Here is a 22,454-nt window from a genome sequence, read left to right on the forward strand (position 1 = left end):
TGTCGCTCGGTTCCTCGCGACCAGGGGGGGATGAAAAAATTCATCATCACTCTCTTTCACTAGATTAAACCCTCCCTCTGGGCGCATGAGGGGCGGGAGGGGAGGGGGAGTTGTGGCCAGTGACGCCTGCACAGCTGTTCTCTGTCCACACTCCGGCGACTCAGAAAGCCCGCGTGTGTGTCGGAGTGATGATTGATGTTAATTGTCGCTTGGTGGCTGTTGAATAAAAAAACTCATGAGGAGTTTGAGTGTCAGTGCTTGGTACTCGATGAGCGAGACGTTTGTCGTTGAGATAAATCGTCATTACGGATGTTTTCACTCGCTGATTCCTCGTGTTATCGGTAATAACGAGTCCACTGGCGTTAGTATGGTCTGTAAGGCTGTGCTGACATCCACTGATTTTTACGAGGTAATGGTAACACTTTGTTTTTATTGTTGAGTGGGGGGTTTTTTTTTCAATGGGGAGAGTAGTCTGTCGTCGTAATTCACGTGCATGCTCCATTTATCGCCTCGGAATTGCAAGTAATTAACCTAGATTTTCGTTTCTCGTGCGCAATAGACCGTTTGGAGTGATAAGGTTAGGTCAGACGTGGCCTGGTGCAATAATATTTCAAACTCCCCCCCTCGATGGAGATGTGTCATTGAGACAATTGATTTTTTGGGATCTTTTATTGGGCCGATCGCTCCGGGGAGTCGGTCTTTCGATCCAGTTAATTCGGAGCGGAAATTTTGGAGCGAATTACTTTGCGGGGGTTATTTTTTGCCTTGAGCACTGCGTGGAATTTTCTGGAGTTATGACTCATGAATTTGCGAATGGAATTATTGCTATTGACTGCTTGATGTTGGCTCGGGGGATTTTTGGGCAATGGGGTTTTTTTTCATTTGCTTGGCTTGGTTTGGTTTCAGATTGCTCTCGGGCCACTCCAGGTGTTTCAAGGAGGGACGAAATTATCTCGTGATTCATGATTTGTATCGGGATTTTTGCAGCAACAGTTTTCATACTCTCGGTAGACTCTTTCATGTTTAGGCATGCTTGAGAAGCCGAAAATTGTACGAGCGGTGAGTAGAGAGAGGAGGAAATGTTGGGAGACGTCAGTGGAAAAAAATTGGCGAATTCGCTAGGAAATTCGATTGGAATTCTATTAAAATTTTATTTTTTTGCACTGATTCTACGAGATATTTGATAGGAAAAAGTCAAAATATTTCGATTTTTCTATATGAATATTCTCTTGGAATTTTCCAAGTTTTTTTCACTCACATCGTGTAACAAAACAACGTAGAGATAGAGAAAGAAAAAAATTCAAACAGAAAAACCGAAATCTATTGCCTTTATCCTAAAATATCTAATAGAATCCACGCAAAAAACAAATAGAATTTCTAGAGAATTCGCTAAGGGTTTCTATTAAATGTTTTCACACGTGGATTGTAGCACTCAATAATTTTGGTTGATTATATGATTTTGTAGTTTGGTATTTTAATGTTCAGTTGTGGATTGGTGGAGAGAATATCAAATTGATTTGAGAAGAATTGTTGGGGGATATATAATGTGTTCATGAGAACTTTTTTTAGAGTTAAATAAGAGGAATATAAAAGGTTCTAGTGAAAATTTACTCATCTCCCTTCACTTCTGAGCCATTTCGTGACAGAAAACTTTACGATTGGAACTAAAAAATTGATAATATCGAGGATTATTCGAACTCATGACAGATTTGGCCTCACCAAAATTCTCGAATCAAGATTTTTTTAAAATTTAATTATTTCGTTCTCTGGGAGGGAGATGGAGACATTTTCATAAGGACCTCTTTGTAGAGGGAAACGAGAACAATACAAGGCAACGGTGAAAATTAGCTTGTCTCCCTTCACTCCCCACATAATCAGCAAAAAATAATGTTTGAGGGAAATTGAGTCATTTTGTTTCACAGAAGAAGAATTTTAAAAATCGTGGAAGTAAAAATGCTTGATTTTAGAGAATCGGGAGAATGCAATTCACTGTTATGAATAAATGATGAGTAGCCAGAAAATGAAGGATGAATTCATTGACGATGACACTGTTAAATTTTTTCCCTTCTATCAATTTTTTACTCACATCGAGGCCTGCATTGATGGAATTAGAATTCTCTTGATTCTATTGAATTCTTCAAATAAAAAGTGGAAAAAATTCCACCCAAAAGCCTTTGAAGATAATTGAAGCTAAAAAATATCTAAAAGTAGAAATAATTTTGCGATGTCGTTATTACCAAACGCACGATAGATTTAATCTCATCAGATTTCCCAAATCAAGAATTTTTCGCTATTTCATTATTCCTTTCACCGCGAAGGTAAATAGAACAATTTTCGTGAGGACTTTTGTGTAGAATAAAATAACCGCAATAAAAGGTAACTGTGAAAATTAGCTTATCTCACTTCACTCCCCACATATTCAGCAAAAAACTAAAGTAAAAGTCTGAGAGAAATTAAGTCATTTTGTTTCACAGAAGAAGAATTAAATAATTGTAGAAGTAAAAATTTTTGATGTTGGAGAATTGCGAGAATGAAATTCATTATAATACATAAATGGTGAGTAGCAAAAAAATGAAGGATGAATTCATTGATGATGACAACGTCAAATTTTCTTCCCTTCTCTTAATTTGATTAAAATTTCGGAAAAAAAAACGGAAGAGATTCTACTAAAAAAAATTCTGATTGGATTTGAAAAATTGATAAAGTGAGAATAGTTTTGCATTCGCCGTTGTCATCCAATAAATGCATTTTTTCCCTCTTTTTGTTTTCTCTGTGAAGGTAAATAGAGGAATATTCATAAAAGCCTTCTTTGTAGAGCTTTTTTGCAAGGTATAAAAGGTACCTGCTAAAATTTCGCTGTTTCCCTTCACATCCGATATTAATATTCAGCAAAAAGCTAAAAGCCTGCGTGAAATTGAGTCATTTCGTTTCACCAATCCACTGCTGCAGTCTTTTTTCACTCACATTTACTGTCACTCACCACTATGCTGATGGAAAATGTATTTACACGTGGAACATATTCTCTCGAGACGAGGTATTTTCCCTCAAAACAATTGATAGAATGTGATTAATTTGTTAATGAAGCTTGAGTGAATTGATGCGCCACACAATGATATCCGGGACTGAAATAAAATGCGAAATCTCTTGAATTACTCTGCCTTTGCTTTCATACTCAATAATGCTAAACATTCTCATTAGTTATCTCAATAATGAGTTGTTTTAACAAAAAACTAAAAATAATTCTCGATATCTTATTCTAAGGAATATTCCGAGAAAACAGGTTTTTCTTACGGTTGTCCTCCTGTTTTTCATAGATATTGTCTATAATATTTTCAATCAATCAATATTTTCAATCTAATTTTTTTTTGACATTAAAAAAATTTTTTCTACCGGTTCAATATCGAGATTCAAATTTAGACTTGCAAAATTTAAATAATAAAATCATTGCACAAAAGTAAAAATCGTTTCACTGGAGAAAAAATAGCCGAAGTACTTGGATATCCTCAAGTCATTTAGAATATTTTCTGTTTTTAATTACTACGGCATTGCTTTAATATTTAACAATGCAATACATTTTTTTAATCACCTCAGTGGTGAGTTATTTTCAGCGAAAACGTCAGTGTTATTTTTCGTTGGAGTTTTTCTCCCCCACAGAACTGTCTCTTAACATCTTATTTTAGAATCAAAACAAGAATTGACAAACATCTTTGTTAATTCTCAAGTTATTTAGACCCTGAGTTCTTCAAGCAAAAAACAGAAGAAATTCTAGTCCATCGTCTTCTCCTCTAAAAACCCAATTAATCAGACTTGAGCTTCCGGAAAAATGTCTTGCCTCAACAGAATAAATTCCACTCATAAAACCCCATTTCTCTCAGTATAAATCACTGCTTATTTTTTTTTAGTTTAGTCATGGTATAATTTATCGTGAAAGTATTTGAATAAAGTCAAGATGGCTATTGGAAGTGTTATCTGCGGGGCGAACGTTCCAAAAACAAAGAAAAAGAAGGCAAAGGTACACAAGTCAACTTCATTATTATTTATTTAATTTTTTTTCATCTCTCAGTGATATCGAATGGGTAATCACACTAGGAAACTTCTAAAAATTCAACGAGAAATTAATTAATGAGGATTCACGCACGAAACAAATTATTAGAAAAACCTAGCGAATTCGCTAGAAAATTGTATTGGATTCCTGTTGAAATATTCAATAGAAAAAGCTAATAGAATTCGGTTTTTTCATAAATTTTATTCTATTTTTGTTTTGTTCTCATCAAGAAAATCATAAAAATTCTCTCGACTTTTCCTATAGAATATTTTCTATTCAACATTTCAATAGAAACGGCCAAAAATTAATAGAGAGTTCAACAGAAATCCAATAGAATTTTCTAGCGAATTCGCGGGGTTTTACAATTAACTTTGTTCGTGCGCGTTCTCTAATCCTCGCTTTTGAATATTCCATGACGCCTTTCCTCGAATTTTCAGACCCAGGAGCGCAGCTGGATCGAGGCAACATTTCAGAAACGAGAGTGTACTAAATTCATACCCAGTGCCAAAGATGAACATAGGTTTGTTCATGCCTCTTTCTATGACCAACATTTCAAATCATTAGAAGGTATCAAAAATTAATGACTGGCATTACAACGCCGAGTCCAATGACGTACTTTTACCTGCAGTAATACCATATTTTTATGAATTTTCTCTCACAATAACTACAGCACTGGCAGTTTATTACAATATTATACAGAATTAGAGACACTTTATGCAAGTTAATTGGAACACCCTAACGCATTTTCAATAATAGTTATCATTCGTTACGTTTGAAGAACATTTTAAGCTTTATTAACATCATTACGAACGTTTTGTGTTTGCTATTATTACTCTTTATTATAATTTCATTTAATTGACTATTAAATCCCTCATTTGGCAAAATGGCTCACCCGAATTCGAATTTTTCTCCCAGATTGGAATTAACTCTAAAAATTAATGGGCATTGAAACTCGATAGGTTTTGATTTTGTTTAATTTCACCAGTTTCGTTTTATTTATTTTTCCTTTACTCTTTTTTTTTTTTCATTACATTCATAGGCTTGAAGACATACAAGGAGATAAAAGTGCCGAATACGACGTGATCACCACCTCCAGGTGAGATTATTGGGGCTGTATCTTTGAAAGAAATGAAAAAAAATTGCACAAAGTAATAAAGTCTCACGATTAAAAATAAATGAGTAACATGGTTTTGTTTTGAAGAATTTGTAAATACTTCCCCTGTACATGGAAAAGCAAAACGTCGATGTGTGATCGAAGTTGACATTGTTTCGCTAACAAGTAACGACTTCCTCTGTTCCCAGACAATGTGCTTGCAATAGAGACTAACAATGCAAAATATTCACGTCTTCATTCACACACAGAACATTGCTTACATGACATGCTTAAAAACGCTTAACAAACTGTAGTAACAGATGCATCGGTGGGGAAATTGCTCGATAACATCTGAAATATCAGAGGTTTAACTGGTGATTACTCATGGGATAATGCATTTGATGCATCTGTTTTATTTCACAGAGGAAAATACACGTTTATCTATCTCCGCTTGATCTTGTGTTCACGTTGTTCTGTTTTTATTATTCGCAGTATGAGCTTGAGGATGAATGTTAATTATTGATGAGTCTCGGTGGAATTTCAGGTGTTGCTGCGGTCATTCTTACACCCACCACTGTGGAACTGGAGCGGATGTGCAGAATTTTGCAACCGGCACTGCAGCTGAGGCCGAGCGGGAACAATGGTCACCTGGGAAAAACACGAAGCCCGCACCGACCGATGCATATGGAACCATCGAATTCCAGGGGGGACCGCATCCGACGAAAGCTCAAGTGAGTTATTTGAGAATTTCATTAATAGGGGCCCGGCCCTTTCATTATGCCCTTTTCGGTGTCGGATTCGATACCCGTTTGTCAATTAATTGTTTATAATTGTCGTTATTGCAAAATGCAATGCGATTGATGAGATTCATATGCCTTAATTTATCAGCTGTTGAATTTTCACGTTACAACTAGAGGGCTACGCCCCCTGCTCGCTCCGCTTGCCAACCCCCATATGACCTCCATGATCCTCATTATGATCCTTGTAACCCTTAATCTGACCCTCGTGGCTACTTATTATACCCCTCGTGACCCTTATTTTAACCCCTCATTTCTGGCCCGTAATTTCTAGTACCAAATTTTCATCATCAGAAGTGGATTTGGATGTTTATAATATAGAGACCCTTATTTTGGCTTTTAGTTTCTGACCCCCATGAACCTTATTTAGACTCTTGATTTGACCTTTGTGATCTTTAATCTGACCCTTTTGACCATTATTTGGATCCTTAATCTGACTCTTACTATAACCCTCGTGACCCCTATTTCTGACCCTCATGACCCTTACTATGGCCCTTGTGACCCTTATTTAGACCCTCAATTTGACCCATATGACCCTTAATCTGATCCTCATGACCCTTATTCTGACCTTTTTTTACCCTCGTGACCCTTATTTTGACCCTTGAACCCTTGAACCATTGCATGGTTCAAAAAATGTCTAAAGGGTCTAATTTTTCCTGTAATTCTATAAATAATTGATAAATAATCCATTTTCCAACATGAAAATCATTTGTTCAGAATCATAACAGATTCATTCCTTTTTAAAATTTTACCAGAAATCGATTTCATGCCTAAAAAAATTAATTTCCGAAAGTTTAAACAATTTCAATTATTTATTTATAAACAACAGATGTTTAAAAAAATAATAAAACTGACAAATTTGATGATTGAAAAGGTTTGAACCTGCAGTGTGGTCTATACCAAAATAAATCATTTTAGATCACTTCACTATTTTAGTGTTGAATTTCCTCATCGAATACTCTGAAAATTTGTGCAATCCGATGGCAGGTATAAAAATAATCCACTCATAATCTGGACAAAGAAAAAAAATGATGATAGAGCACAAAAGGTCTAGATTGCACGCAATTCCTTTGCGGTTTTCCGAGCGGATAAATTGCTCTGTTTAAAACCAATATCCTCGCTGCAAAGTTTTCCAATAATTCTCCTCATTAGGGAGGAAGGATTTTCCTCCAGTGTTCCCAGCAAAGTGGATTGTGGATTTTTTTACTCTGCTAATTTTCCCAGTATGTTCGAATGGCCCACGACACTCGGCCCGAGCCAATTGTTCAGCTATTGTGCCGAGAATGGAACCTGGGCTTACCCCGTTTACTGATAACAGTGCACGGTGGCCGCTCCAATTTCGAGCTTCAGCCGGCATTGAAAAAAGTATTACGCAAGGGTTTATTGAAGGCCGCCAAGACAACCGGGGCATGGATTTTCACCGGTGGAACGAATACAGGTGAATTTTATTTTTAGACTCATTCGAACATGTTTATTCTTCTTCGTAATCTCATTTTTTGCTTACGAGTGGAAGCTACAATTGTCTAATTTTTCGATCTTATAATTTTGTCTGGAAATTATGTAGAATTTTATGGAACATCAAGATATGATTCTTCCAGAAAATGTTGTTTTGGAAATTTTTCATAGGTCTTTACAAAAAATGAATGAATTCCATCTGTTTATTAGTAAACAATCAAGGGAAAACTTTGTCACGTGCGTAAATACGCACGGATGGGCTTAAAAACTATACTTCCGGATTTTTCAGATTATAATGGGTTGATGTAACGTTGAAAATCCAAAACTTAAATTTGAACAACTACACTGTTGAAAATTTTTGTCTGAAATTTTCGGTATACCTTTTGGAAATTTTTATTAGAATTTTTTATTCTGAATATCGCGGAAAAATCAAAGAAAACTAAATTTTAGTTCCATTTTTTCCCTGAAAAAGAATAGAAAACCAGAAAATTCCGGTAAATATGTGACACTGAATGCCATTTAGGGGGAAAGAAATCATGACATTTCAGATTTTACTGAAAATTTAATGTAATTTGGCACTGAATATTCATATTAAATTAGAAATTCCAACAAATTAAGGGATTCTCGCCTTTATGCTGCTTAAAATTCTTCAATTTTACTGAATTTTCAGTGGAACCTGAAATTTTATAATTTTTTTCCTCTAAATCGCATTCAGTGTCACTGTCATTTTTTTTCTAACAGTGAATGACTCTCCCCTTAAGAAACCCCTTAAACGTCCATTTTTTTGTTCTCATGCTCATCTCAATTCTAATTACGATGATTATTTTAGGCGTCACACGTCAAGTTGGAGATGCGTTGTTGCTTGAACGATCGCAGCGGCAGGGTCGAGTGGTTAGCATTGGTATAGCTCCCTGGGGAATACTTGAGAAGAGCCATGAGCTGGTTGGTCGCGGTGGAGAGGTGCCTTATGATTCCATGGCCTCCCCCTGGTAAAGACTCTCTTTAATTATTTTTCCTCGGGCAATAATCACTTCAACTCGTTAACTGGAGTTGGGAAAATGAAGTTCAGAACTACTGGTGATGAACAGAACTTCATTCTCGCTAGTTTAATGAAACATTAGGGGGTAATTTCCAATGGTGGTGTGAAATTTCATGGAAAGAATACGTTGTTTTCATTATTGTTTTTTTTTTGTAAAAATAATCTTGAGTATCGTTAGAACTATTTAAAATCGGATTTTTTTAACTGTCAATATGAATAGATTTGTTATACTTTTAAAACAATCAATATCGAAGTGAAAAATTGCTGTTTTATCAGTCAATTGTGAAAACAGATTCTGATAAAAAAATATGAATTTTTAATTATTTCATAAATTTTCCTGAAAACGTGAATTTTTTAATTTCTTCTGATTTTTCAAGAGTTTTCTGCAGAATTTGAACGAAAATAGAAATCTTCCTCAGTGTAACAACGTGAAAGAGCTTGACATTCCCCCAAAATTCTCCAAATGTTCCCTACTTCATTTTTCAGTTAATAATAACTAAGAAAAACTCGCTGATTGACGCTTATATGCATCACAAAGAAGTTTTTATTATTACTTATTCACGGTTTTTTGATACATGATATCATTTTCACTGTGAGAATCCTGATAATACGAACAAATAGAAAAATCGAGAAACATATGCCACAATCATAAACTTTTGAAACTACTTGAATGAACTTTTGAAAACATTCATACACTCTTCATTCGAAAAATTGAATAAAGAAGCTTTATTTAACCGCGATCACGAACCTCCTAAGCACCACTCATCAGCTCCCTAAATAGTCCCTTCATTAAAAAATTCTGCCCTCCCCTTTCAGGTCAAAATTCGCAGTACTAAATAATCGTCACGCCTACTTCCTGCTGGTTGACAACGGCACAGGTGGTCGATACGGTGCAGAGATAGTTCTCCGTCGTAAACTTGAGAAATATATATCAAACTTGAAGCTCCAGCCATGTAAGTAAAAATATCTGCACGTACATGTTCGAAAACCCCCCGTAAAATCGATAAAACGACTGAATTCCTAAGCTGACATTCCGCCATAACAATCAATCAGCCATAACAATCAATCAACCGTTCACCGTCGTAAACTTATGTGGAATCTTCTCTTTTCCCCCTTGATCAGACACGCACAGTAGTATCCCAGTGGTGGCATTAGTTATCGAGGGTGGAACAAACACAATACGTTCAGTGCTCGAGTATGTCACAGATGAGCCACCTGTCCCCGTTGTTGTCTGTGATGGTTCTGGGCGTGCAGCTGACCTTATCGCCTTCATGCATAAGTATGAGAATCTAGAATAACTTGAAATTAATTCATCACTGATAGCAATCAATGAGAAACACCATCACTCGTCTATCCAATTATCCCTCAACATTGAAACCTTTCACACTCACTATTTCCTGATACTCTACGAGAGATTTGTTCTTTAGATATGCCACTGAGAGTGATGATACTAAGGGTGGAAGCACTGATGGACCATTGGAGAGCATGAAAGAACATTTATTAGAAACAATTAAGCACACTTTCAAAGTATCACCTGAGCAGGCAGCCCAGTTGTACTCTGAATTGCTTCAGTGTACTCGTAAAAAACATTTAGTAAGTGTTGAAAAAAATGTAGGTGCATTCAAGGGTCAGGACAGACGACTGAGTGCACAAATACTGAATTTTAGATGTAGTTACGTTATCGGATTGTTGAACGTGAAATTTTTTGAGCATGTAGAACGTGAGGAGTGAATTAAAACATAGTCACAGTCCTGGATGTAGGAATAGACGTGGGGGTGCGAGAGAATCATTCATTTTAAGTTAATAGTGAGAAATTAGTAGATCTGTGACGATTTTAATTTGTACCCTGTTCTTTACCTAGACTCATTCAAGTAGTATGGTCACTCACCAAACGAGCACTCGAGGATTATGAGTATTATTAGGACTTGATGAAATTATTATTTATATAAAATCATCAAACAGAGTAGTATTTTACGTTATTTGAGATGTCAGTTGCTCTGGAAAATCATGGAATGTTCTAACCCGTTGGAGAATAGGAATCGTTTAGAAAGCTCTTCAATTTACCAAGCTGTTATAATTCTAATGTATTTAAACTAGTTCTGGAACTCGAGAAATTTCTGAAAACTGCTCCATTAATTCCAGAGCTTACGAGACCCTTTTAAAATTGCTGAAAGTCAGTATTTTTTAATTCTCAAAAAGGATTTGTGACCATGCTATACCAAGCATTGGTTTCTTGACTAACAAACTTTCTAAAACAGTTGAAAAAATTACTAAGGATCATATTGTTGTCACAATTGGAAGAAATTAAATTGAATTGTGAAGATAGAAGAAAGAAAACCTCATAAAATTCAGGCCATGTTTTAAGAACGGCAAACAAACGCGGTGAAAGAAACTTCGTCAAATCAACTGATGACTAAAAAAAACTTGAACAACTGGAACTTTGAAGAAGTTGAATAAAAAAACACGAAAACAGAACATGAATAACGCTTCAATGAATACCCACGAACGAATATAACACGAATATAACGAAATAACAAAATGAAAAAAAGTACAATGTTCAATTCTCAAACATCGTATCCAGAGTAAACAACATCGAGTGATTTGACAGAAATTCATTTCACAACACAACAAAATATAACAAATGATGTCATTCAAAGCAGAACGTGTTATTGGCGGAAGTTCAATTTTCCTAAAGTTGAATTAACCAAAAATTCACTTTCCCAAAGTTGATTTACCCAGTTTTTTTTGACGAAATAAATAAATAAATAAATAATCCATTCATGCATTTTCTTACTCCAAACAAAAATCGTCAATAAAATGGGTCGAACCTGTCGTGGGATAAATTTGTTTTGCGATGAAATTCATCCCTTTCATCCTCACAATTCAATCAAGTTATTTGCAATTATGACCGGAATATACCCCGGAGTGGTGGAGATATCACCATGCATGGAAGCGGTTTGAGCAGTAATTTATTCTTAAAAAAAAACAACCTCCCCAGTTTCGCTCCAATCCCCAAATAACTCGAGCCCAAAAACTTGCAGATAACTGTGTTCAGGATAACTCAAGATCGACCACAAGAGCTCGACCAAACGATCTTGACAGCCCTCTTCAAATCCCAACAATTATCCCCCGCCGAACAGCTCTCCTTATCACTAATCTGGAATCGTGTAGACATAGCAAGAAGTGAGATATTCGTTTACGGTCAAAAATGGCCAGCAGGTGCCCTAGAACAAGCGATGATGCAGGCACTGCAGCACGATAGAATAGATTTCGTTAAACTACTGCTTGAGAATGGTGTATCAATGAGAAAATTTTTATCAATACCACGTTTGGAGGAGTTGTACAATACTAAAGAAGGACCATCCAACACTCTGGGATATATACTCCGCGATGTGAGGCCACATATACCAAGGGGATACATTTATACACTTCACGATATCGGTCTTGTGATTAATAAATTGATGGGTGGTGCTTACAGGCATCAGTACACACGTCGTAAATTTCGAATGATCTATGCTAAAGTTATGAAACGATCGGGGGGACATCTCCAGCAGCACAGAAACAGCATGGCAACTGGGATAAAGTTTTACTCGGGGTCTGGGGAAAAATCACATGGACTGACCATGAGCCTTCTGGCTGAGACACTGCCAGCTAATCGGGACACACCGCTGTTCGATTATCCGTTCAATGAGCTTCTCATATGGGCTGTGCTCACCAAGAGACAGCAAATGGCGTTGCTCATGTGGCAGCACGGCGAGGAGGCACTTGCCAAGGCTCTTGTTGCACTTAAATTGTACAAGGCTATGGCGCACGAGGCTGCAGAAGACGATCTTGAGACTGAAGTTTATGATGAACTGCGGGGGTATGGGAAGGAGTTTGAGAATATCGGTAATTATTGATCTTAGGAGAATGGTAGGGCGGGTTTAAAGGGTTGAAATTGAAATTGAAAGGGTTGAAAATAAATTGCGTGAAATGAATTTGAAGACAAGTGGGAAATTAGCAATTTGAGTGTGAATGGGTATTCTGCGCATCATTTCTTTCTATCATGTATAATTCATTGTTTATTTCATTTTATTAAATTGAATGAGATTTCTTTTCAACTAATTTTTTCAGATTTTCAACTTAGTTGAATGGTATCAGCATTATTATTCTCATTATCCCTTTCTTCTATACAACCGATTGTCTTTTTTACGGTTCTATCTCTCCCCTCAACTCGTCGATAAAATGTTAATAGAAAAATTTTATTTATACGTACGTGAATGAATTTGAAACATGACATTTGAAGAAACTATCAGAAAGTTCACTTTCAATCATCTTCGAACTCGCTGAAAAGGATATCCAAACAAATTTTTTTAGCCATCATTCAATCAATTCAGAACATTTTTTTAGTTATCGCGGGACAAGCGATTTTTGAAAAAAATCGAAAATTGGAAAAACTAATCGATGAATTGAAATTTAATTGAGGATGTAAAACAAAAAATGCAAAACTTAAGTTTCAACCATTAAAAAGCTTCCATTCGGAAGCAAAAGTCTGAAGTACTTAAATATCCTGAAGCCGCACTGCTACTCGAATTCATTCATAAAACTTTCGATGAATTCGCAAATATTTGTGATTTTGACGTTGGCTGTTGGCTGTCATGACTCATGAGCATACTTTTGCGAATTAATGAAACCCTCAGGCAAAGTAGCCTTTCAGAGCCGTAACTGGGTCACATACTCTTTCATGTACACCTTATTTGCACATTAACATGTATGCATTTTCATGTCTACATAGAATCAAGAAGGGAATGAGTGTAGAATTAACCCCTTTCGCCTTTCCAAAAATGTACATAGCCCATTGAATTATCCATGAAAGAAAATGATGTTTTCATCCATGAAAATTGCACATCTTTCCCGGCACGTGGAAACGTCTCTTTTCCTCTTGAATCAGGCAATTAAAAACTAATGAGAAATAATTGAAAAATCCCAATCAGCGCAAACTGCCTGAACATCCTCGATTAAATTTCCGTGAACTAATTTCTCAGCTTATTGAAAATTACGTCAGCCCTTTAGCGAAACTTTAATTGAGTTTAAATTGGGTTTCATCTAGCCCTGGAGTTATTGGACTACTGTTACCGTCAGGACGATGATCAAACACAGCAATTACTAACTTCTGAATTGCAAAATTGGTCGGGTCAGACTTGTCTGTCACTGGCTGTCACCGCAAATCATCGTCCAATTCTTGCGCATCCATGCAGTCAGATTATTCTCGCCGACCTGTGGATGGGGGGTTTGAGAACCAGGAAGAATACGAATCTGAAGGTGATTCGGTAGCACTGAATTAAAAAAAAAAATCTGTGTTTGTGAACAATTGTAAATGTGATTTGAGTTATTTTATGGGGGGATTTTGGTAGGGAGTTGTTAATCTTGTTGGTTCTCCAGGTGGTTTTGGGACTGGTTTGTCCTTTCTACATCATGAAGTTGGACTTCAAGACGAGGGAGGAGCTGCAGTTAATGCCACAGACACAGGAGGAGCACTTGATCGCTCTGGAGGATGAGAATGAAGACAGTGAGTCTGAGCAGGGGACGCCTGTTGGTCCAGATGTAGAGGTGAATATCTTGGAAATTCATAAGTTCTTATTGCCTCAGAGAGAAAAATTTTCTAGCTTTCAGAGCCAAGTTCTGTAGTGCTTTGTTCTTGAAATAAGAAACTGGTTAGTTAATTTTAAGAGGTAACTATTTAGAACTGAATAGGAAAATCTACTTATTTTGAGGGAAACATTTTCTTAAATGAAGAAAAGTGCAGAGTTGACAGTTTGGTACAGACTCCACATAATATATTCAACCATTTTTAATCATCAAATTTGTTAATTAAATTGCGTGAGGAATATTTGAACAAAAATCATGAATATTCCGTGTCATTTAAATTACATTTTGCACAGAATTATTGTTTAAAACATTCGTTTTTTATAAATAAATAATTGAAATTATTTAAACTTTCAGAAACCTCATTTTTTACGCATGAAATCGATTTCTGGTAAAATTCTGAATATGAATAAATTTGTTAAGATTCCGAACAATGATTTTATAGTTGAAAATTGACTGTTTATAAATTATTTATGAAAAAATGCTCGTAATTTTCAGAAATTGCAATTTTTAATTATTTCATCAATCTTTCTCCAGAAATAAACTCCGATTTTTTTTTTCAGATTTGAATTTTTTTTTTCAATGGTTCAATATTGAGATTCAAATTCAAACCTGTAAAGTTCAAATAATAAAATCAAATGGAGCTCAAATGTAAGCTCTGATGTTCGACTACAAAAGTAGAAACGCATTTCACCATTAATCCAACATTGATTGAGTCTAAAAATCAGATGATTCACTTCTAATTTCAAAGCAGTTGTGAAAAAAGCATGAGTAGACTAATTGCACAACCGGGAACTGATTATTTCAAGACCTTTAACATTCTAAATTCAAAAATACAGGTCAGTTCAAGCACAATTATGCTTCATTTAAAACAAAAATGATTAATAATTAGAAGCCTTTCGTCTGATTTTTGGAGAAAAATTCCTTAAAATAAGGGAAAACTTTACACATTTCCTGTCAAATTCACCTATTTTTACTGGAAACTCCCCATTTGTAATTAATAACTCGATAATTGATTCAACTGTGCAGCTAACCCTACCCCATCAACACTTACAATAATCTTAACAAATGTTAATCGACCAAGGTGTCTAGCTTTCCCTGTAAATAAACTAGCTCGGCATACTGTTGAATATTTTTATAGAAACGTCTGCGCAGGAGTCTCAGCATTTGCAACAAACCCACCAGCCAGCAGGCCCCAAAGGTACATAACCCACGGGCTAGAGAAAGAATTTATGATCAAATGCCTACCCTTTGTCCACATGTACTCCATTTATTTTCAATGAAGAATTTGTCTCATTGTTCAAGTTTATTTCAGCACTCATTTGGTAATGGGAACATTTTTCATTCTTTCAATGCTCAGTGCCCATTGTCTCCAGTTACTCTCCCTCCAAAGTAATGAAAAATGTAGTCATGAAGTAGATTAATTACTCACGACTCGTCGTTTACCAACGTTTCCTAGCTGTCTAATTTGTTTTTACCTAACGAATAACGCACTGTCTCCCGATACTGTGATGTGAAGTGAATATCATTTGTTTCCGTTTAACTTTCAGTGATGCCACCTTATTGTTGAACAGATATTATCTTTCACTGTTATGTATTCACCGCTGGATTGCACTCTAACTCCAATATTTCTGCAAACTATTGTCTCTCAATTTCTCTGTCTTTCTAGAATACCTGATGAACGCCCACTCCGAATGCATCTCTCTTTAACACCTATCATAATACATCACCTGAACTCGAAATATTCTCGTTACTCGTATAATATTCCATGTCGTTATAATTATGTAAAGATAGATGTCGTACACTCAGAGAAAAACAGGGGAATTCTCCAACAAGTTTACTTGCACCAAAAAAAATCGTCTGTTAAAAATGATCAAAACAGGATTTTCTTATGCCAAACATGTGAAGCATGCGTCGAGATTAAATATTTTTACTAAAGACAGATTTAGTCTTTTCAAAAAAAATTATTCTCTATTCAATGATCACAGACAAAAATGAATTCTTAAATGAAATAATAATAATATGAATTGACAAACTTCTCTCTGTAAAAGTCTTTTTTTGGGAAAGCCGAGTAATTATTCACGTTTGACACTTTCAAATTCGAATCAATTGTTTTTTTCGTAATTTTCACGAAACGATTTTGTTGGCCCAAACAAGACTTGTTTGAGAACTTGTTCGTTTTTCTCCCAGTGTAGTCTTGTTTCTTTTATCCCCTCGACATTATATCACTAACTGTCTTTCGTTTGAGTTTACTAACACGTGTAATGTCCTTTGTCCAGGCTTTAATAAGCAATGAGCACAGTACGACAGTTGCCAAAGAGACTATTGTTCAGGAGAATGGAAAAGTACTTACGGACAACGATGACAATCTTCATCGTCCCTACGGCCTTCTATCGGAATATTATGATAATAAAACAAATCGACCATTACGATTAAAGAAAAAATTGTACGAATTCTACACTTCGCCTATTACTAAATTTTGGGCAAATGCTGTAAGTATTTTTAATTCTACACAATTTATTTTTTAATATTATTGTTTTCTTACTTGAAAAATTATGAAATTTAAAAATCAATTCCAGTTCTCATTGTTTTTTTCAATTAGCATAAAATTTATGGGGTAGAAAATTCATTGTCTATCAATTTTTCATGGAACGAGTTGGCAATTATTTTATAACAAAAAAGTTTAAACTTCGTCATTGATTTTAGATGATATCTTCAATGATAATGTTCACAATTTCTCTTTCACAGATAGCATACATGGTTTTTCTAATGCTCTTCTCATACTGCATCCTCGTAAGAATGACTGAATACCCAGGACTTGCTGAGCTCTACGCAATAGCTTACATATGTACCCTTGGCTGTGAAAAAGTTCGTGAGATAGCAACGTCCGAGCCCGCAACAATGTTCCACAAATTCAGTGTATGGTCGTGGAATATGTGGAATCCCTGTGATGCTGCTGCTATTATATTCTTTCTTATTGGTCTAGCACTGAGAGTTAGACAATCGACATTTGATATTGGACGAGTCATGTACTGTGTCGATTGTATCTACTGGTACTTGAGGATTTTGAATATTCTGGGTGTTAATAAGTACTTAGGTAAGATCAACATTAAAATAATATCTCGTGCCAGCAAATTTGACAACAATTTTAATTCGGAATGTAAATGAATTGAAAAATGTGTACTTCCACGTTGATGGGATACAGATAGCAATTCAATAGGAATTCTGACTTGAATAATTCTTTTTTATCAGTAAAAAAAACAAAATTTTAATGATCATTATGGTTTCACCTCGGACATTCGCAATTTTTAATGAGAAATAACGTGTGTACACTTGAGTTAATGTTACAAAGATGAACAACGATATCAATGAGATTATTAGACAATAAAAATGGCTCATACTGCTTGACTGAATATTCCACGAAATTAAATACTCAATAAATAGAAATTGTTGTTCATATGAACTACGATATGATTAGACAACAAACAACAGGACCCTAATAGATAAACCCCTGCTGCAGGTCCCCTAGTTACAATGATGGGCAAGATGGTGAAGAATATGATCTACTTCGTTGTCCTTTTGCTGGTCGTATTGATGAGCTTCGGGGTGTCTCGACGAGCTATTCTCAATCCTAATTCAGATCCCCAATGGATAATAATTCGAGACGTAAGTAGTTGAACCGCCACTTGAGTTTCCATTAATGTTCTTTATCAAATTATGAATTTCCAATGACGAAATGCTTGGGATTTCCCTGAACCCTCACTCGATGAAATATAATCAATAAAAATTCACCAAATAACCCCGAATAATTCTCCCCAGATATTTCTACAACCCTACTTCATGCTTTACGGTGAAGTATACGCAGATGAGATAGCCCCAGATTGTGGTGACGAGCCCTCAATGATCCCCTGCCTTCCGGGTCGTTGGATAACCCCAATAGTGATGTCAATGTACCTCCTAGTAGCCAACATTCTCCTCATAAATCTCCTCATCGCAGTCTTCAACAACATCTTCATCGAGGTGAACGCTGTGGCCCACCAGGTGTGGATGTTTCAGCGTTTCACTGTCGTCATGGAGTACGAGCAGAAGCCCGTTCTCCCCCCTCCCTTCATAGTCTTCTCCCACATCTGGCTCCTCGGCAGATACATATTCCGTTACATAACGCAAGGAGAGATGCGCTCCCTCGAGACATACGACAACGGTCTGAAGCTCTTCCTCGAGGCCGACGACATGGAGCGCCTCTACGACTTCGAGGAGGACTGCGTCGAGGGTTACTTCACCGAGCAACAGCTCAAACTCCAAATGTCGACAGAGGAACGAGTCAAGCTGACGACAGAACGAGTGGAGAATATGTCTCAAAAGCTAGAGGACATCGACAAAAAAGAGAACAGTCAGATAGCTTCGTCCCAGGCTGTGGAGTTTCGCATGCGCAAGCTGGAGGAATTGAGTGAACAGACACTGGCTCATTTGGGGGTAATTCACAGGTTCATGGCGACGCACATGCAGAACGAGAACCTTTCAAGTTTGGATATAGAAATTCGGTCGAGAAGGGTGTCAGAAAGATCTGAAGTGATTTCAGAGGCAGACTCCCACCCTCATCTCCCAGGATTATTCCCAAGAAGAAGACTCCTGAGGTCTTTGACTGATGCCCCAGTGCTCCATATGAACCCCTCAGCTGACGACGACGCGATAAAGCAGTCGGAGACAGCGACGTCTCGAGAGAATCTCAGCAGGAACGAGTCGTCGTCCAGTGGAGAGGTGCCAACGACTGGTCCCGATGAGAAGAAGACAGCGACAACCAGTCAGGAGGAGAGTGGAGGAAGCAGGGACATCCCAGAGGGCGACGTGAAGAAGTCGGAGGTGGAGAGAGACACCAGCAGTGATGTGCCAATCTCAGACATACGTCAGGACTCGTCAGAGCGTCCAACCAGGCAGACAAGCAGATCGAGGTCCGAGTCTGACGATGCTATGCATCTGGCACCACCTGGCACGCAGAAGGGGGTCAAGTGGGCGGACCCCAGGGTGGCCATCATCACTGGCTCCAGTGGGGGCCATCCCAGGTCGACTCTACTCGCTATGAGGAACGAGTACACTAGCATTACTGATGAACTCGAGGGATACTGTGGATTACTCAGCCCTCCGAGGACTCCTCCTGTCTCACCACCTCCCAGCAGAGCCAAACATGTCATCGATATGTCGGATCCGGAGATTGCACTGGAGTTTGAGAATGAACATCTCAGGGATGCTGAGGCCTGCGATTATCAGCAGATGGAGGATCTCATTCAGAGGAGGTACAGGCAGGAGGACGATGACTCGGATACTGACGATGTTGTACCACCACCGTTTTACGTTGCCAATGAGCATCGATTGAGGAGGTCCACTGCCATCGACGAGGAGAGCAAAACTAGTGTTCATCAGAGGAGGAGGGTTCCACCCACTATCAGTGTCACGAGGGAAATCGAACAGACTTTGTCGAGACCACCGGCTATTAGGGATTCTGATGCCTCGGAACCTGATGATAAAAATAATCCCGGCCCTGCACCGGCTTCGGAAACTATGTGCTGAGGCACTATGGCTTGCTATGGTTTTTAGAAATGCTAGAACAATCATGGTTTAGTATTTTTATGCAATTGTTCAGGTGGGGAGTGAAGTGGTAGATTTTTGTGAGGCGAGTATTTTTGTTATTTGGGCATTTAGGAGTTAATTTGTTGCTGATGAAATTATTAAATGATTTTTTAGTGTAACAGATGGGGTGAGAGCAATTGTATAGCAAACAAATTCGAAAGCATTGGTTATCGAAAAAATCAATATCTGTTGATTCACTACAAATTTAATTTTCCATTTTTTACGATTTTATATTCATTAAAATTCAACAGTTGAATTATTCTGTTAAATTTTACCACTTCACAACTGATCTTTAATGATTTATTCGCTTGTATTAATCCAAAGTTGCATTCAGCATTTTAGCTGAATTATCAATGAATTGTTTTTATTGTCTAATTATTTTAGCAAAATATCGCATATCACTGTCGTGATTAATTTTTAGAATTGACTATATTCGACGTGATGAGGAGGCCCACATCAACATTGAATTTTACATTTGAAATTGTAGTCTAGATTATGTTTTGCTATCAGGTACAATTTCACGATACTTAGATGAATTTTACTCTAGTCGACATAACACGATTAATTGAATCGAATTTTTATCACTCAATCTGATTTACTTCTTTTAGCCTTTTATTGAGGTACCACAATCTTGTACAAAAGAAGAATTCGTAGATTTAGATTAATGTATCCGAATAATTGGCAATTTATATTTGAGAGCCTGATTGAGCTCTCAGACTGCTCAAGTCATGTATTGGCATGGAATTTAATGAGTGACAAATGAATAATAATGTACTCCATCTATTTTTTAATCAAATGCAAATTGTAAATATGAAATTCTATTTTTTTCGCATTCTTCCTCGCACATTTATAATATTTCAATGGGATAGATGCCAATTTTGCTCAAATGATGATAATTCGCTCTGAATTCAGCAGCATACGCTCTTTATCTCGTGTTATTTTTAGTTGAATAACATCTTTCATCTTTTCTATGACTCAGTGGGAGAGTAACAATATATTTTCATGTGATTTATTTGAATTTTGTGGAATAATAAAATGTGTAATCTTGAATGAATGGAGAAACTAGTTGATAATTATGTATATTCATTACTTAATAATGGTTTCAAAATGACGTTTAAAATATGAATTTAAAAAATTGCAAAATTATTTCAAGTGTGACCGTAAATACGCCATATGGAAGAATTTAACGGAAAAATCGAGGGCTTTGCCAATGAAATTCTATGGAATTTTTGCATCAATTCTGTTGAAAATTACAGTATAATTCAATAGATTTTTATTTTTCTACAGACATCCCTGGACATAAATTTTCTAATGTTTCTGAAAAGGAATTCCGAGAATTCATTCAAAATCAACATCTACAGCCTTTTCTCTAGAAAAAAAATATTTATTGAAAAGCGCATGGGAAATTCGCATAATTTTTCATAGAATTGGCACAAAAAAAATAGTTTTCGGCAGAATTCGAAAGCACTGGATTTATCTATCAATTTTATTTTATAAATGACGTGACTCTGCAGATAGATTGTAATTGTATTCTCCATGAAGAGTCCTATTTTTGATTGACAAAGTGTTTGAGAAATATTTTGGAATTGTCACTTATTATCAGACTGATCATTCCACCAAATATCTAATAAACTTCTTTCTGAACGTAACTGACAATTTGTTCTGAGCTTACTGTTACCATCAAACTCTGAGAAACGAGTGAGTAGAATGAGTCTGATCGATCGAATATGTGATACCCACTAAAGCACGAGAAACCAAAAAATATAATGTAATAGTCGAAATGAATTAATCATTTGCACGCGGAGAATAACAAATAATGACAACGAAATAATTATCAAATGGATTATCTTCATAATTTATTTGCGTCGAGATATCTCTGTCAATTAATAAACAAAACTCAGGGTCGCGCAAGAAAATAATGGAAAAATTTATTGTTTCGTTGATTAATTATGAATGAGATGATATCATAATGTAATTTAATTTAGCTGAAATTGAATGTATTAGTTAGGACATTCGATCGATCGTTCCATTGATGACGTGTGGCAATTTGAGATTGAAGAAGAAACATGTAAAATTATTGAGTTGAATAAGAAACTAGTGGGTTTCTGCAGACGATTGAATTCACCCAGCCACAAACAAAAGTACAAAGTTGAATTGCAAAAGTTACTCGCCAGTGGTTCCAGTGAAGATAGTACTAAAAGAAAGGAACTCAATGAACAAAGGAGATCGAATAGGAATAGCGATGAGGGTTCACTCTACAAATTTTATTTTTCGTAATACCGAAGAATTACATTTATCCTCGCCCGATCATGAATCACATATCAGGATGGCTGATCTCGCACTTCAGCAACGACGAGCGCAAACTCAATCTACGAAACAAACTGATTTCCCCTTTTAGGGGGAGCTTGAATATTCCGAAATCATGATCTAACTGAATAATCGTTCGTTTTATTGTGAGATTGGACACGGGGATAAGAAATTAACGAAGAGAGGGGAGTAGAAATCACTGTAAAATTAATAATAGCATCGAAAGTTGTGGATTGATAAAATAAAAAATGCCAACATAAGTGTCTTGTGGTCTTGTGTTTTATTCATAATTGGTTTTGTATGTCTTATTCATCACTAAATATGTCAGGCGCAAGCTGCTGCGTCACTGCACGGAAGCTGGGTGACCAGTTCCTATTAAGAAAGTTGCCAAATTAATCTATCTGAAGTTAATTCTAAATTAATTCAGTAGCAAAGTGGTAAAACAATATGAGATATCTCTTTTCCAAT

General features: G+C 36.4%; 1 protein-coding gene across 4 annotated transcripts; it reads left to right on the forward strand.

Moving 5' to 3' along the window:
* The first annotated feature begins 167 nt into the window (after positions 1–167).
* On the forward strand, positions 168–22,249 carry LOC107037992 (transient receptor potential cation channel trpm). 4 transcript variants are annotated; one of them, XM_015256844.1, is made up of 19 exons: positions 168–409; positions 907–1,059; positions 3,903–4,012; positions 4,483–4,565; positions 5,085–5,141; positions 5,683–5,869; positions 7,160–7,373; positions 8,220–8,379; positions 9,246–9,382; positions 9,552–9,708; positions 9,857–10,022; positions 11,471–12,317; positions 13,519–13,730; positions 13,851–14,018; positions 15,196–15,255; positions 16,334–16,546; positions 16,803–17,151; positions 17,575–17,720; positions 17,874–22,249. In XM_015256844.1, exons 3-19 carry the CDS (start codon positions 3,950–3,952, stop codon positions 19,617–19,619), a joined length of 4,965 nt encoding a protein of 1,654 aa, XP_015112330.1. In that variant the 5' UTR covers positions 168–409; positions 907–1,059; positions 3,903–3,949; the 3' UTR covers positions 19,620–22,249. The 4 variants fall into 4 exon arrangements, with proteins under 4 accessions (XP_015112330.1, XP_015112333.1, XP_015112332.1 ...); XM_015256847.1 differs by lacking the exon at positions 15,196–15,255; XM_015256846.1 differs by lacking the exon at positions 5,085–5,141.
* The last annotated feature ends 205 nt before the right edge of the window (positions 22,250–22,454 follow it).

The sequence above is a fragment of the Diachasma alloeum genome, unplaced genomic scaffold, assembly GCF_001412515.2.
Source record: "Diachasma alloeum isolate Michigan unplaced genomic scaffold, Dall2.0 Dall_scaffold_00276, whole genome shotgun sequence".
Classification (NCBI taxonomy): Eukaryota; Metazoa; Arthropoda; class Insecta; order Hymenoptera; family Braconidae; genus Diachasma; species Diachasma alloeum.

Bases quoted from the DNA above. Each gene is read 5' to 3' on its own strand.
- LOC107037992 (XM_015256844.1), top strand. From the start codon at position 3,950: ATGGCTATTGGAAGTGTTATCTGCGGGGCGAACGTTCCAAAAACAAAG. The intron at 8,380-9,245 runs GTAAAGACTCTC...CTCCCCTTTCAG, and splicing joins GATTCCATGGCCTCCCCCTG to GTCAAAATTCGCAGTACTAA. The intron at 16,547-16,802 runs GTAAGTATTTTT...TCTCTTTCACAG, and splicing joins CTAAATTTTGGGCAAATGCT to ATAGCATACATGGTTTTTCT.